Source organism: Myotis brandtii, unplaced genomic scaffold (genome assembly GCF_000412655.1).
Source record: "Myotis brandtii unplaced genomic scaffold, ASM41265v1 scaffold1338, whole genome shotgun sequence".
NCBI classification, from domain to species: Eukaryota; Metazoa; Chordata; class Mammalia; order Chiroptera; family Vespertilionidae; genus Myotis; species Myotis brandtii.
The window spans coordinates 533,319-549,828 of NW_005354749.1; the positions used below are offsets into that span (position 1 = coordinate 533,319).

Genomic DNA, 16,510 nt, shown 5'->3' on the forward strand with positions numbered 1-16,510 from the left:
GCTTGAGGGGGCCCCCAAGCTGTGGAGAAGGAGACCTGGCTGAGGACAAGCCAAAGGCTTGTGGAGGTGCTGGAGGTGTAGGGAAGCCTTCCAAGCAGAGGGAACAGTAGTGGGATCTGTTGGACGCGCAGAGGTAATGGTGGGAAATGGGTCGGGAGCCTAGTGGAGTATTTGAATACTCCGTATTTAACATTGGCGTACGAGAATGCCAACACGAGGAGTTTGTGATCCCTTGGTTGGCAGAAATGCCAGGCCCAGGAGGAGGGATTTCGGAGTCATGGCAGTCATCTGGTAGAGCAGAGCAATGAGAGAACTCGGATCGCCAAAGAGGACAGATGGGTGGAGACGCCATGGAGCAGGGCGCAGGGGTGGGCCCAGCTGGTGACAGCTGACTTTGTTCATCCAGTTTGCATATCATTCGCTTACAGTGAATAAAGGTCTAGAATGAGGATGACAGAGATCTTGCCTCTCCTTAGATCTGTGCCCATGGCAGGCATCACTAATTAATCATGGAACTCTTTCCCACCGAGCCTGCTCATGGCCTTCCAATCCTGTTGCAGGCAGCTACTCTCAAACTCTCAGAGTTGGAGTGTAAACCGGCATGTATCTGCATGCTCTGAAGCTGTGCTTCTCAAATGTGTGCATGCATATCAGGATCTTAGGAAAAATCGGAGTCAGATTGAGCAGGTCTGAGAGTCACTGTTTCTAACATGCTCTCAGGTGATACCGACGTTGCTGGTCCAAGGGCCACACTGGGTAGCAGTCGAGTCAAAGGGCCCGAGTTTAGGATTAAAGATGAAAATACAAACCCCTGCTTTGTTCTCACAAGTGTGTGAGTGTCCGCGAGTTGTCTAGCCTCTTTGACCTTGATGTCCTCAGCTAGGAATTGGGACAATTACATGAATACCGCTGCTCTGGGGAATTGGAGGGAGGAAAGGAGACCATGGGGAGAGGTGCTCTGCAATTGATTAAGAGCCATAAATGCATTAGATGGTGTTATTGCTAATGATAATACAGCAATGAAAAAGGTGGTTAAGCACCACTAACCTACCATCAGCAGGGGCGGAGCCCTGGGACAGGGCTGCAAGTGACAGCAGCTCTGCCTGCGAACTGGTCAATAGGACCTAGTTGGCAGCCAGCAACCCGAGGTTGGTCCTTCAATGAAAACTGGGCCCCAGAAGGGCTGGTCTGGAAGGAAGGTCTCAGAGGGACCCGCTCTGCTTGGAACTGTCCCTCTGGCCAGGGACGTGTTGTGAACCTTAACTCGGGGACCCCAGACATCCAGTGTTTCACCGTCCAGCCCGTCTTGGATGAACACCCCAGGTTCAAGAATAAGCCGGTGCCTGACCAGATTATAAAGTAAGACCCTGCAGCTCGCTGGAAGGCGGGAATGGGAAAGAAATCCCAAGCTGGGCTGGGGGCAGGGATTTCTCCCCAGGGCCCTTCTGGGTCCTTCCTGGTCTTAGCCAGCCTGTTCCCCTTCCTCTTGGGAGGAGAAACACACAACGCCCCTCAATTAGCCATCTGGGCCCTGCCACTGAAAAGGCTGAAGCCAGAGATGAATGACAGGAATGAGGATGTGGTTCGCCTCGAGGCAGAGCCTCAGTAAGCAGTGATGAGATTCACTGAACTGGACGTAGAACCTGTTGCTCAGGTGGATCCCACAGTGTGTGTGTATGTGTGAGTGTGAGTGTATATGTGTGAGTGTGTGTGTGAGTGTGTGTATATGTGTGTGAGTGTGTGTGTGAGTGTGTGTATATGAGTGTGAGTATGTGTGTGAGTGTGTGTGTATATGTGTGTGTGTGTGTGAACGTGTGTGTGTAATTGTGTGTGTGGATGAGTGTGTGTGTGTATGTGTGAGTGTTTGTGTGAGTGTGTGTGTGTGAACGTGTGTGTGTAATTGTGTATGTGGATGAGTGTGTGTGTGTGAGTGTGTGTATATGTGTGTGAGTGTGTGTGTGAGTGTATGTGTGAGTGTATGTGTGAGTGTGTGTGTGTGTGTGTGTGTGTGAAGGAGGGGTCCAGGGAGGGCGTGCTCAGCTGGGCACTTTCTCCCAAGGGGCCATCTTTCAGCACGTGCTGGGGTTGTGTGCTGACAGTGGGCATGTTCAGATTATGGAAAGGGACATCCCAGGGAGTCCCATGAAGGCAGGTGTCAGTCTGTTCAACGCTAGATGGCAAGGTCAGTGATGAGCCATGAGTCACGTGCTCTGCTGACCCTGTGGGCCACAAGGCTGCACCCCTCCCAGCTGTCCAGCTCACCCCCTGAGACCCAGGGGCCCAATATAGCACCCCACATGCTTTAGACCAGTGGGAAGCAGATGCTTGTAGGAAGAAGGGCCCATGCCCTTCACACGGCTGAGCAGGACCTCAGCCTCCTGTCCCCCACGGTCAGGCGCCCATGGGCAGGGACCACAGCCATACAGCTAGCACTGTGCCCTGCTGACCCCGATGGCAGAACCTCACTACAGAGTCGGGAAAAGTGATTTGGGGGGATGGCTGGGATCCCTAAAGAAATCCTTGGAAGATCCCCCTGGGACATTGGCTAGGTGTGTCCAGTCCTCCCAGCAGTCACAGGAAATGACGACCCAGGTGGCTCTGTGTGCATTCATGCAGGAATTCCAACTCCTGGGGTACCCCAAGGGCTGCCCTGTCCTCATGAAGGCGCAACACCAGCCTACCCTCTAATCACCTGGCCAGGAAAGCCTGGCTTTAAACGTCGCAGCCAGGACTCTGCCAGGCCTATGCTTGCTGTCAGGGTCCGCACTGGGCAGGCTCAGGGCAGGCTCTGCATCAGCAGCCGGCGTGCTGCTGGGAGCCTCAGCCTCTTCCTGTCTCGCAGCTTTTACAAATCCAACTACGTGCAAAGGTTCCACTACTCCCGGCCAGTGCGCAGGGGGACGGTCGACCCCGAGAACGAGTTTGCCGTGAGTACCTGCCCTCCCCCACAGCAGCCCTCACCATTCCCTGGGCCCCCTTGCCAAGCAGAGCATGCATCTGCCGACCTCCGAATGGGAGGGGATTTGATCCAAAACCAGGGAAGTAAAGCCAGCAGCATCCACCGACGCAGCGACACCATCCCTGGTCCTTCCATTGGGGTTGTTAGTCTTTTCACTTTTGAGATAGGCCCCGGGCCTTGGTGAGATGGCCTTTCAAGCACAGGGCACTGGGGCGTATCCGGAAGGGAGGGTCCTCAGGCTCGGCAGGGGCAGTGAAGCCAAACCCTCCAGGAGACACCAATTTTAAGCCACAGAGGTGTGAGTCCGGCTGTCCCCTGGGTGTTTCCCCAGCTGGGGCCTGCCTTCTGTCCCCAAGGGCCGAGGCCCGGCATGAGGAGGCGGCCTCAGGGCTCCTCCAGCTCTTGGCCTCTTGCTGTGACTCTTCATATTTGGGGAGTTGCTGCCCCTTTGAGAATTGAGTGCACACGGTGACCCTCCCCCAGGAAAGGCGGATGGATGGATGCACTCAATATTACCTTAAGGTTCAAACCCTTCAGAAACCCCAGTTAAAACTTATGGGGCCTAAATCCAGGGAAAACTTAAACTTCGCGCTGGGAAAGGATTCCTAAGGGGAAGGTGAGAGTGTGTTGCTGGGTCTTGCAATACTTGTTCTGGACTCGGGTGGATGGGGAGCCTGCGGGTCTGGAGGGATCCGGGAAAGCGGGTATGGTACCCAGGTTTCCTAAGTGGTGCTTTCCTTCCCTCGTCACCCCCTGCCCCGGCACAGTCCATGTGGATCGAGAGAACCTCCTTCGTGACCGCGTACAAGCTTCCGGGGATCCTGCGCTGGTTTGAGGTGGTCCACATGTCCCAGGTGAGTCTCCGGGCCTTGGGGTGCACCTCTCCCAGCCCCAGGAGCTTTGGTTTGAAGCCACCGTGGGAGTCCTGAAATTCCAGTGCAGGAAGGGACCTGAGACAGCATCCAAATTAGCTGCTTTCAGATCTTCCTTAAGCATCAGGTGGCTTTCCTCACAAATGAAACCTGATGCAATGCAAGCTGGTGAATGGGGAGCTCCTGTGGTGGATGCAGGGGGAGGTTAGAGGCCTAGAACTCTCTCCACGCAACCACCCCTCATATCCTCCTTGTTCCAGCAGCCCCTGAGGGTGCATGTGCAGAATCCCACTATGAACCCATTTTACAGCTGGATAAAATGAGGCTCACAGAGAAGAAATCCCATAGGAGCCAGGCTAATTTTTGAACTCCCTTATGCAAATTGCATGTATTTTACTTCTCAACACACTTTAGGGTCTTCACATCCTCATCTAAGAATCTTTTTGCTCTCACAGGGGGTCAGAGTGGTGGTGAAGAAACCTGAAATGTAGACACATATTCAGGATGTCTTATTCATTCAACAAATTTTTGATGCGTACCTAACACAAGCCAGGCACTGTTCTAAGACCTGAAGACTTTGCCACGAAGCTTACATTTTAGTGCACGAGACAGACTAAAACATCAAGGTCAATATATTCTGTGTCAAGTGGTGATAGCCATTATGGAGAAACATGGGAGAGAGAGATGATGGAGGGATTGCTATTTAAATCGGGTGGCCAGAGAAAGCCTGGAGGGAGTCAGGGAGTGGCCCATGGACTTTCCAGCAGAGGGAACGGCAGTGCAAAGGCCCTGGGGCCAGTGCATGCTTGTGTCTGGGTCCGCACCAGAGAGGGCTGAGGAGGAGGAGGCGGACACCAGATCATGTAGGACTTTACAGGCCACCGCCAGGACTTTGGCTTTCCTACTGAATGACCTGGAACCGTGAGCAGAGGAGGGACGTGATCTGATTGGTATTTTCCAGCTACTTGTATGATCAGCATTAGGACCACCCAACCCCAGCAGCCCAGTGGCCCTCCGGTCTCCTTTTCACAGGCATAGCCTGGACCTTGGGGGAAATAGAATGATGATGATATCAGCAAACATTCATTGAGGATGTGCTAAACCGTTGACACACATGAGCTCATTTAACCCCTCCACAACGCTGAGAGATAAATGCTACCATTCCTCCCATTTTACAGATGAAGAAACTGAGGTTATGAGTGAGTTAGTGGTTTGTTCAAGGTTAGCAAGTAAGGCAGGGTTTGACCTCAACCTCAGGTTCCTGGGCTGGATTCACTCTCTCCTCCTTCCTCCGCGTGTCCCATACCGCCCCAGCAATAAGGAGAGCCCTGGAAAGGTAGAAACCATTCGTGCTCTTCCTCGTGGGGCAGACTGACACAGGCGAAGCTTGACGAGTGGCCCAGGCCCTGTGTCAGGCTTTATCGCATTATCCCACGAATACAAAACCCTGCGAAGTACATACTGTTACTAATCCCGTATCTGGAGTGAAGAATGTGAAACTCTCTGCCAATCTGTAGCTGCCACCCCATGGCCCTGCTGTGCCTTTTCCTCCAGTGGCCCTCAACAGGGTGCCCCCTGTCCTCCAGTGACCCCATGAGACTGTGGGCAACGGAGGGAGCCCTGTGGCACCCCCATTCTCCTCCCCCCTGACTTTCTCCTCAAAGCACCTGCCGCCTCCTAACAGACCATCTAATGTGGCTGCATGTTGATTTTAATATCTGGAATATTACATATAATATACCCTATTAGGATCTAAGTGCTACACTAACATAAGTTCCAGGAAGCCAGATTTTGGTCTATTTTGTTCCCTGCCATATTGCTCAATGCAAAGACTAGTCCCAGGCCCGTAACTGCTGCTCAAGAATCTTGGTTAAGAAAACCTATACCCATCAATCAATATGCAGACGCCGTCACGTCTGAACCGGGTTCCTTGTCTTACGGACTCAGGAGTCAGGAAAGGATTGGTCAACATTTTTGTTTCGCTCCTTTTATCCTGATGGCTTCTGATGAGAAGGTTTAGGAAAACTTCCAAAACATTGACCGGAGTGGATTTATCTGTAGCAGCCTCCCGGCTGAGTGAGCCCGAATGTCAGCACGTCTCAGACGCCAGCTTCCTGCCCGCTGAGCGAGTGCGTTTCCCTGCATTGGCGTTTGCGTTCCCCGAATTGATGTCTTGTCGGCTGTTTCTTCCGTGAATCGTCATGACGACAGGACTGTTTGTACAGAGAGGTGTTTTCTGATGGGATTCGAGTGTGGGTTCTGCTTACGGAGGGTTCTTTCTTGCTCTCGGCCCCGCGAACATGCCCCCTTCACAGCAAGCCTTGACCTGGGGTCAGGAACACAAATGCAACATGGCGGTTAACAAGCTGCATGTTTTTGGACAAACACAGTGTGTCTCAGGGCCTTCGTTTCCATCGTCTGTAAAACGGAGACTGAAAACCTATGGAATGTCAGAGCGGAAAGCCACCCAGGGGTCATTCAGTCATGAGCTACAAGTTCAAAAACCTTCATGGCCCAGGAGAAAAATGCCAATAGGTGAGATAGTCCCTATTCCAACAGCAGGGGCTGGTGATGCAGCGGCAGCCCCTCTCCAGCTGAAGTCAGTGTTACAACTAGACCTCACATGCCACCTGCAAGAACCTCGCCAGGCCCAGCCTGGCCTGCAGATCCTGGTTCTTGTCCATCCCACTATTCTACACGGGAGGAAACTTGAGGCCAAAGGTGGGACTTGAGCTGCCGAGTGATCAGGAGCAGAAGTAGGATGCAATGGCGTTGCCTGTCTCGTGCAGCGCCTGGGGTCCTAAGAGGGTCTGATTTAAGAAGGGGATGTGGGTGACACGCCTCTGAAGAATGGGAAACACCCCGATGACAGGGAATTCATGTCCCTTCGTCCTTTGGCTGCTCCCACCTCCCAGGTCGAAAACTGTTTCCGAAGAGTGTCCCTCTGGTAGTTCAGTCTCCCCTCCAGCAGGGTGGGCAAGGTTGCATGCAGTGGCACTGCTCTGAGCACTGCACACTCAGTCACACGGATGTCGGGGGTGAGAAGCCAGAGGCACCGTCACCCTCCCGGCTCCCCAGGCTGTAATGAGGTTGAAAAAAAAGCGCGGAGATTCAAAAGTCGCTTGAGAAAGAAAGCGGAAAGCCAATCAACAGGACTCCCCATGGTTAATAACTCTCCCTCACGGCTTCGCCTCTCAGACTATTGTGAGATCAGGGTGCAGTGCTGGGCCCTCCCCGCATGGTTGTGACAGATTTTCCCTGGAGCCCAGTCTGGACGGGGCTTCCACAGCCCCTGCAGGGGTGCAGCCTCGCTGAGCGGGCACATAGCGTCCTGCTCCAGCTCACGTGTGTGTGTGTGTGTGTGTGTGTGTGTGTGTGTGTGTGTGTGTGACAGAAAGAGGCAGTGCCAGTGAGAGAACCTGGTCCCAGGGCCGCCTTGCTGCAGACAGCACCATCTTTAAAAATGACAACAAATGAAGAAAGGTGTGGGAGGCTGGGATTTCACCGAGATTTAAGGAAATGGTTTAAAAAGATGTCCCAGATGGCTCTAGAGGTTGGATCTGCCCTTCCCACATGCCCCATGGCCATAATACCTACAGCAACATTTTTTGAAGAATTCTGCTGAGTCGAGGGTCATATTACCTCCCCTAGTCTTTGCTACAGACTCAGGGAGGCACCGCCCCTGCCAGGGAGTCTCCCTGGTGAGGACCACTGCTGCTCTCTGTCCTCGCGCCTACGAGAAGGAGGAGCAGTAGCTACCAGCTATTCTCCGAGCAGGTTTCATCAGCCTCGTTTTACGAATGAGTCCACTAAGGCTCAGAAAGGCTAGGAAACTTCCTCAGGGTCACACAGCTGGAAAACAGCCAGCAGGGCTGAGGGCTGCACCCAGTGTAGCCCAGGGCGAGCGCACGGGGGCCTGTGGGAGACCCCACCTGCCACCTGTTGTTGTGAGTTGTTTTATTGGAACAACCAGCGCATTAATTTTGCTGTTGCCTGGAGCTGCCTTTTCCTACAGTAACAAAGTCGACTGGTTGCGACAGAGAATGTCTGGCTTGCAGATGTCTGGGTCTCTTATGGAAAGGTTTGCAGCCCCTCGCTCAGTTTTTCCCTCCAGATTCCGTGCTCTTGAGATCCCTGACTGTGCAGTTAGCATGTGACGGGTGTCTTGTTTATATCGCTTTCTAACGGGTGTTGGAGAGGCGATGAGTGTTATCTTCCCAACTAAACCGAATCCTCCTGGTGACAGAGACCCCTCGTACAACAACCGGTTTTAGGGCTGACGCTGGGCCAAGCTGGGGCATCAGGCCTCCTGCTGCTCTGGTCTGCCTGCTGACAGGTCACACACAGTAGGTACACAAGCAATGCCAGATGGGTTGGATTACAGAGTGGTTCTCCCAGGTAATAAGAAGGAAGGGCCTCCCTGGCGCACATCCAGCCTCTGAAACCCCAGCAAAGGCCTGGAGTCTGCCTCAGCTCCCCAGGGAAATCCCTTCTCACAACACAGGACGCTGTCTCTCCCCAGACAGCAGACAGCCCAGAGCCACTAATTACAGGGCCGCCGCGGCCCCTCGGGGAGCATCGCCTCATTTGAATTCCAGCCCCCAGTGAAATCAATACCTACCAGCGAGTGTGTCTGTTTTTCTTTGTCTTTTTTTGTTTTTTTAATTTATTTCATTTTATTATTTATTTCAGAGAGGAAGGGAGCGGGAGAGAGAGATAGAAACATCAGGGATGAGGGAGAATCATTGATCAGCCTCCTGCACGCCCCACACTGGGGATCAAGCCCACAACCCTGGCATGTGCCCTGACCAGGAATAGAACCCTGGCCTCCTGGCCCATAGGCCAATATCTTTTTTTAAAGGCCCTGCTAAGGCCCCCTCTTTCTGCTGATCTCACTTGCAACAGACCACCATCAGCCCCCTGGAGAACGCCATCGAAACCATGTCCACGGCCAATGAGAAGATCCTGATGATGATCAACCAGTACCAGAGTGATGAGAGCCTCCCCATTAACCCGCTGTCCATGCTGCTCAACGGGATCGTGGACCCCGCCGTCATGGGAGGGTTCGCCAAGTACGAGAAGGTGAGGGCTCTGCTGTCCCGGCCCCCATGGGGGTCAGAGCAGTGGCTGGTGGCCTGGGGGCAGATGCAGCTGCATGTCGCTCATCTTACTCTAGCCGTTTGCCCCTAAAGGGACCCCTCCGCCTGGTGGGAACCCATTCACCTCCCAGAGGCTCCACAGCCTCCCTCTCATCTCCTCCCCACCCTCAGTGCCGCACTGTGCTGCAGCCGGAAGGGGCAGGGCTCACAGGGCCCCTTAGGCCACTGGTCACATCCAGGCGCCTCAGCCAAGGAAGGGCTCTGGGAGGACCAGGTGACCGTAAGCCAGGCCACTGAAGTGGAGGAGCATGAATCCAAGTCCGTGACTGCAAATATCTTCTAAAAGAGAAAGAAATGAAACCCAGAATCTGTGACAATACAGACAGAATGGAAGGTCAATTCCAAAAGGAGAATTACAACTTAGATAGCCAGGCCCAAGGTCCCTCCAGAAATCCTCACACATGGGAGCCACCAATTTTTTTTGAGCTTCCTGGTGTCCAGAGCAAAAAGGGAAAAGCCATCAGATATATGAGTCACAGTATTCACTGGGGAAGAATACCAACTTCTCAAGAGTGGGACATAGCTTTTCCTGGCAATGAAATAGAATGGAAAGTCCTCACTTGATTGTCACACCTTACATTGTAGGAGACACTGGGGGGAAATGGCCTCCTCCTTCTAGTAGACCTCACAGTGAACTCCCTAGTATCTTTCCATGCCATTCACTGATGTGAGACTAAGAATGCAACACAGTAATTTCATTCAGAGCAATTCCAGTTGCTAACCTGACAGTCCTTCCAGCCACCCTCAGTCCCCCATAGAGTCCCCACTGGCATGCCTTCGCTCAGCCTGGAGGGCTGCTGTGTGTGCCTATGTGTGTGCACACCTGGAGGACACGAGCCCGGAGAGTGCTGGGGGTGCCAGGTTCACACACCAGGAGGGAGGTGGTGAGGTGAACTGCTCTCGAACGTAAACGTGAGTCAGATCCTTGCAGAGCTTTGTAACTAACCTGGGTGCCCCCGCCCCCCCAGGTTCTGATGCAGTAGGTCTGGGTGGGGCCCAATAATTGGCATCTCTGACAAGTTCCCGGGTGATGGGTGATTTGCTGCTGCTGATCCAGGGACCCCACTTTGAGAACCACTCTCCTGGGGTCTGTGGCCCATTCCCAGTGGGTGCTGACCTGAGCCTCCAAGAAGGGAAAATAGTGTCGGTCACTATAGGTCTCTGCCCCATCAATACTGTGGCCTTGCTGCTGGCACTCTCCCATGGAATCCTTTCTCGGGGCCTGGGACATGGGTCAGGGGGCCCACACCAAGTGAACAGAACCCCCCAAACTCCCACCTGTCCCCCCAGGCCTTCTTCACGGAGGACTACACCAGGGACCACCCCGAGGACCAGGACAAGCTGAGCCGCCTCAAGGACCTGATCGCGTGGCAGGTAAAGCAGAGCTGACGGGAGCGCCCTGCTCTGCCCTCCCAGCCCCTCCCATACAGGCCTCAGCCAGCCGCTGCCCGGCCTGGCGGCACGTGTCCTCCTGTCCCCTGGCTTTCGGCCCTTCTTCTGACGCTATACTCACCCGAGCAGGCCCCCTCGGAGCCTGGATTTGGGCCACCGCACCCCTGGGGTGCTGCACGGGGACCGGGCGAGGACGTCGTGCTGCCTGTCGCTAAGACTGCTTTATGGGCTCTTGAATTCAGGGGCAGCTTCTCCCAGCGGGACTGAAATAAAAGGCAGGCCCCCCACACCCACCGCCACCTTCCCCCACAGCCGGCACATGGCAATCAGATAAAAGAGGCTCCGCCCCACACCCCCTCCTGAGGCTGACCCAGTCTGTTGCAGATAATGCTCAGATGGACATCAGGTTTGGGGAATAACTGAGGCCTTTGCTTGGTTTTTGGTCAAAGGGCCTTCATTCTGCACAAGCTGCTTACCCTCCAGAGCCCAGCCAGGGGACTTGGAAGGCCCGTCCTCCCACTGCCCTGCCCGCCCTGCGGTCCCCTCCCCTCCCCTATGTCCCTTCCGCTCGGCACCTCTACCTGCCTCCACTCTGCCTCCTCTGACTCTCTTTCTGTGCGCTGTCTCTGTCTCTCTCTCTCCCTCTCTCAGAGGTTCTGTCCTTCTGTCCCTCCCCACTCCATCTTTTACCTCCTCTGCACCCCATCTTACTCCTCTCTCTGCACCCCATCTTACTCCTCTCTCTGCACCCCCATCTTACCCCTTTCTCTGCACCCCATCTTACTCCTCTGCACCCCATATTACTCCTCTCTCTGCACCCCATCTTACTCCTCTCTCTGCACCCCCATCTTACTCCTCTCCACCCCCATCTTACTCCTTTCTCTTCTTCCTCTCCACCTGCTCCCCTTCTTTTTCTCTCTCCTGGAAAAACGCCCTGCCCCACAACACCTCTGCTCTCAGGGGCCACCCACCCACCACCAGGTACTCTGTTGAGGGGGCTGTGCTCTGAGGGCAGGAGCTGGAGGACAGCAAGCCCAGGGGCAGGGGCAGCGGCTGCAGCTGCCAGTCCTCCCTCCCTCCTTACCCATTGCCAGGCAAACAAAAGGAGCTATTGTGGCGGGGAGGGGAGTGTTTGCTACTCTAGGGAAATCAGGGAGCACGGAGCACTGGGTGCAGCCTCTTTTCTTAAAATAAGGATCCTAATTCAGGTCCTTCTCTGCCTCTGCCGTATGCAAAGTGAGGCTTGGAAAGGGGCGAACCCAGGCGCTGCACAGACGTGCTCCCCAGAATGCATTTGTGTGTCTGGGATTTTCTCTCCATCCTTACCTGTGCCACCTGTGAAACCCAACACCCCCAAGGCCCCAGCCTTCCTTCCGAGGTCTCATGCCTTTTTCACTCACATAACCATATTCCCCCTCTCTCCTCCCCCGCCCCCACCTCACGCAACATGGGAAGCAGGAAGGCCAGGCTTTGATTTGGTTTCCTTCCTCTGATGATTCTGGGGTGCCCCAGAGTGGGCTAACATGTCACACAAATCTGTTTGGTTGTGGGGGTCATCCTCAATCCATATCCCTGCCCGGGGTCTCTCCACTGGGCACCATTTATCACCTGGTAATGGATTCTCAGTGCTGTGTCCACCACCCAAAGCCGGGAGCTCAGACTCACAGCACAGAAAGAAATTTTAGCTAATGGAGAGGCACTACAAAGGAGACTTTGAAAGCATATAGTAGATGGCTTCTAAAAGCCCTTAGCTGGGGGAAAAAAAAAAAAAAAAAGCTGTTAGCTAGGCCTCTTCAGACAGCGCCCCCTAGTGGCCACTCTCTCCCTAGCTGGTCCCCCACTCACCTGATCACTGTGTTACAGAGACCCACTCAGCCAGGAAAAGGGGGTTGCCCTGGGCCGTGTCCCTCCCACCCAGAGTCCAGGCACCCTGACCATGGCACCTACCCTCAGGGGGAAGGCAGCCCTTTTGCATTATCACAACAGCAAAGGAGTTCCTCCTGGCCCATTCATTCCTGTCACTCTTCGTTTATATCATTGAGTCCCTCCTGTGTGCGGGGCCACAGAAACACAGCTGGACCAATCGGGCCTCTACCTCCTAATTAGAGATAGAGACTGTCAGCTCTCACTGCTCCTGTCTCAGCCTCTCCCCCCCCCCACCTCTGTGCTCGGCCTCTCGGCCCCTTCGCTTTTCTGGGGTACCAGGTGCCTCCAATCCCTGAGCCCCTCCTGGCTTCCCAAGGGCAGATGGCTCCTTCTGGCCACAGCTCCCTCCCTGCTCCAGGTCGGCAACCGTCCTCCATCCTTCCCCTGACACGCTGGGGCAGGTCTCTACCTTCACTGAGGTTTCGTTTCCCCTTTGCCTCCCTGTTTTGGGGAAACGTCCAAGAGAGAGAGGCAGAAATGTCTTTAGTCACCAGTCATGGAAACGTGTCCTTTTTTCTCCAAATTAACATGTATTCTGCCTTTTCACACCTCATTCTGCTGCCCCGAGGCCAGGATACTTTCTCTGCTCTTCCTCCTCACAGTGGCCCTGTGGCCCGGCTGCTGTCTTTACCTCTACCCCTCGGACAGGACCCAGCGCCCTCCTTTGTTGATCAGTCAGAACTTAACTCCCTCACATCCCACACCCGCCATCTCCGCCCTCGTCTCCTCCATCACTTCTTTAAGTCCCCTGTCTATCGGCATCGCCCAGAACCTCCTGGACGAGGCGTTGAGTCAAAGCAACGATTTCCTCTCCTCTGGTCCCACACTCGCCAGCCCAGATGCCACGCCTGAGACTTTCCAAACATCCCGCCTGGAGGGGGAGGGTGCTCCAGCCCTCCTGTTGGGCACGGCCGCTGCCGCTCTCCCTCCCCGTCCACTGTCCAAGGCTGCAGCTTTCTGTTCCCCAGGGCCCCTGACCCTGTGAGAAGGTCTCGGGGACCGGAACACCCCGGGCATATTCTCAGCGGGGCGAGGCCTCCGGCCCCTCTGTGCCTGGACGCATGCTGAGGCCCGGCACCCAGCTCACTGGCCACCCTCCTCTCCAGATCCCCTTCCTGGGAGCTGGGATTAAGATCCACGAGAAGCGGGTGTCCGAGAACCTGCGGCCCTTCCACGACCGGATGGAGGAGTGTTTCAAGAACCTGAAAGTGAAGGTGGAGAAGGAGTATGGTGTCCGAGAGATGGTACGGGGGTCCCTGGGGTGAGGGGAGAGGTGGGGATGGGGAGGAGGATGGGACCTGAGGAGAAGAACCCGAGGGCCCCGATACCTGAGCTGAGGATTCAGGGGAACCTCCCTGTGAACTTGACCCCTCAGAAGTCACCCCCAGACAAACACCACTTACAAACTGGGCCCTGGGAACTGAAGGGACTGTGCTAGTCATAAAAGCTACACAGATGAAGCACCTACTATGTGCCTTGTCTGATCTAAGCATGGGACATGTGCTAGGTCCTGTAGTCCTCACTGTGTGTCTGTGAGGCGGGAGTGATTTAACCCCGTATCCCTTCTGGAGGGTCAGGGGTGGTAGTGACTTGCCAGAGGCTGCCTAGCGCATGAGTGCAGGTCAGAATTCACGCCTGGCTCCGTTGGCCTCCAAAGCCAGTGCTTCCGGCCACTCATAAGCTCCACGGACTAAAGAGGCCGTTGGCCTGGTACTCACAGGAGCACCTTCATCCTCTTCCCCAGGAAGTGGGGTCATCAAACGTCAACCCAGATGGGAAACTGAGGCCCAGAGGGGCAGTGAGTGACCGGAGGGCGCCGAGGGGTCTCCTGTCTCCTGTCTCCTGTCTCCTGGTGCCAGAGTGGCTCCATGAGTCAGGGCAGTGCTGATGCTGTCAGAGCGGGTCAGCTTTCTCAGGTCAAGGGTGACGTCCACCAGGCTCCCCTCCCACATCAGGACCAGCCATAGGGTGAGGTCTGGGGAGGTCCCCAGCACACTGCCTACGCTGCCGGCCCCTGGATGCAGGCGGCCTCCAGGAAAGCTCACCTGAGCCCAAGTGGCCTGAGTTTTTATTGCCGTTTCGTTACACAGACATGACTGGGTGAATCATTGGTCACAGGATTGGAATCCGTCTCCTGCCCCGATCCCTCCAGGGACTCTGAGCTGGGCTTACATGGCTCAAAGCCCAGGCCTATCATCACATCCTTAGTATTTCTGGCCTGGCCGGCCCCTTCCAGAATCTTCTCATTAGCATGAAGGGCCACCATATATAACAAAGACACTCCTGTCACTGGGGAAATTGCAAGGACTTAAAGTCACCTCCCCTGAGCCCTGGCCAATTCCTTATCCAGCCAGCCCCTCAGCCCCACCAGCCAGGGAGTTGTTCCGCCCCGCTCTACTCCCCAGACCCCCCCCACCACCCAGCTGGAGGATGGGCAGCAGGGGGGTGGGCAGGTACCCCAGCTCCCAGTGACCTGTGGGCCAGGCTTTAACCGTCCGTTCTCCCCCGCAGCCTGACTTTGAGGACAGGCGAGTGGGCCGCCCCCGGTCCATGCTGCGCTCCTACCGGCAGATGTCCATCATCTCCATGGCGTCCATGAACTCTGACTGCAGCACCCCCAGCAAGACCACCTCCGAGAGGTCAGTGCCTGCCCCAGACGGCACCCTGGGCCCCCTGGGCCCCGGCCCAGCCCCCACCACGCTCCTCCTCCTGCCCCAGCGCTGCCCTTCCTCCACCTTCCTGCCCTTCCCTCCGAAAGCCTTCCCCACCCTGTGAGGCTGCCATCCTACGGCCGCCATCCAAGGGGCATTCAAGGCCCAAGAGGCAAGGGGGCTGTTCCTGAGGGTCCTGCAGGACCTGCCTGCCCACAGCCCACAGAGCAACCCGCAGAGCCCGCCTGGGTCCAGAATCGTCTCCCAACTCCCCACCACGGAGGCCCCCTCCTGCACTCCCCATTCCTCTGCCAGGCCCCTCCCCTCCACCGTCCTGGCCTTAGGCTCACCAGGCCCTACTCAGCGACTCTGATGACAGACACTGTGAACCCAGTGCTCTCCACAGGCCAAGGGTGTGCTGAGGGGTCCTCAGACCCCATCGCCGTCTCTCACAAGGTTACCACCAACACCCCGTTTCCTGAAAAGGAAATAATGGTTCAGAGAGGTTGAGTGATTTGCCCAAAGTCCTTCAGCTAAAACGTGGCAGTGGCTGAATTTGAATCCAGACCCCTATCTTCCATCTATTTCCTCTTCTCACCACCAGACTTGCTTTGTATTTTGAAAGTTTGCCACTCAGGCCAGTGGCTCCCCAAGCTCTGCCAGGTCAGCCGTCTCCCTCCCGGCCTGTGGCGACAGCCCAGTCAGCCTGGGTTCCTGCGAGGCGGTCCCGCGGGGGCTCTAACTGCAGTGGCCACGCTGTCCCTCTCGCCCTTCAGCTTCGACCTGGAACTGCCACCCCCCAGGGTGCAGAAAGCGGAGCCGGTGGAGCCCATCTCCCCGCCGGGGAGCACGCTGCCCGAGGTCAAGCTGCGCAGGTCCAAGAAGCGGGCCAAGCGGAGCAGCGTGGTGTTTGCCGACGAGAAGGCAGCAGCTGAGTCGGACCTCAAGAGGGTGAGCATCAAGGCAGGCTGCCTCAGCACCACCCTTAGCAAACCTACTGTGCGCTGGCATAGTCCCCGGGGCTCCCAGACACAGCCCCACTCAAGCCTCACTTTTGCCATGAGGTGGGTGTTACGCAGGCGGCATCTGAGGACAGGGAGGTGAAGCGCTGGCCGGTGCCTAGACACAGGTGAGCCGGGATTTGAACCCAGGCCGCCGGGCTCTGGCCTGGGTGTCTTTTCTGCCATCCCAAGCGGCTCTGTGAGGCCGGGAGAAGCGCTTGCTTCACCCACTGAAGGGAGAGTGGCCCTCCCGTGCTGGGCCAGGTGTTTCTACCGCTCCTGCCAGCTGGCCCCAGGCCCCGGGCTGCTCTAACCGCTGACCCTGCTGGGTTTCTCCAGGGCAGCAGGAGCCCAGCCAGAGGTGGCTCCTGCCTGCGGAGGTGGCAATAAGATTCCTGTGTTTCACAGTTCCAGGGGGAGTCATTCACATGATAGTCTAAATCAGCGGTTCTCAACCTGTGGGTCGCGACCCCTTTGGGGGTCGAACAACCCTTTCACAGGGGTCGCCTAAGACCATTGGAAAACACATATATAATTACATATTGTTTTT

General features: G+C 55.7%; 1 protein-coding gene across 1 annotated transcript in view; it reads left to right on the forward strand.

Moving 5' to 3' along the window:
• DOCK2 (dedicator of cytokinesis 2) overlaps nucleotides 1-16,510 on the forward strand; it is a 361,206-nt gene that overhangs the window by 341,148 nt on the left and 3,548 nt on the right. The window contains exons 42-49 of the mRNA XM_014534868.1: nucleotides 1,278-1,359; nucleotides 2,843-2,927; nucleotides 3,727-3,813; nucleotides 8,737-8,913; nucleotides 10,281-10,364; nucleotides 13,415-13,552; nucleotides 14,820-14,947; nucleotides 15,736-15,910. Of these exons, the coding sequence (XP_014390354.1) occupies nucleotides 1,278-1,359; nucleotides 2,843-2,927; nucleotides 3,727-3,813; nucleotides 8,737-8,913; nucleotides 10,281-10,364; nucleotides 13,415-13,552; nucleotides 14,820-14,947; nucleotides 15,736-15,910 (956 nt within the window). The remainder of the gene's footprint in view (nucleotides 1-1,277; nucleotides 1,360-2,842; nucleotides 2,928-3,726; nucleotides 3,814-8,736; nucleotides 8,914-10,280; nucleotides 10,365-13,414; nucleotides 13,553-14,819; nucleotides 14,948-15,735; nucleotides 15,911-16,510) is intronic.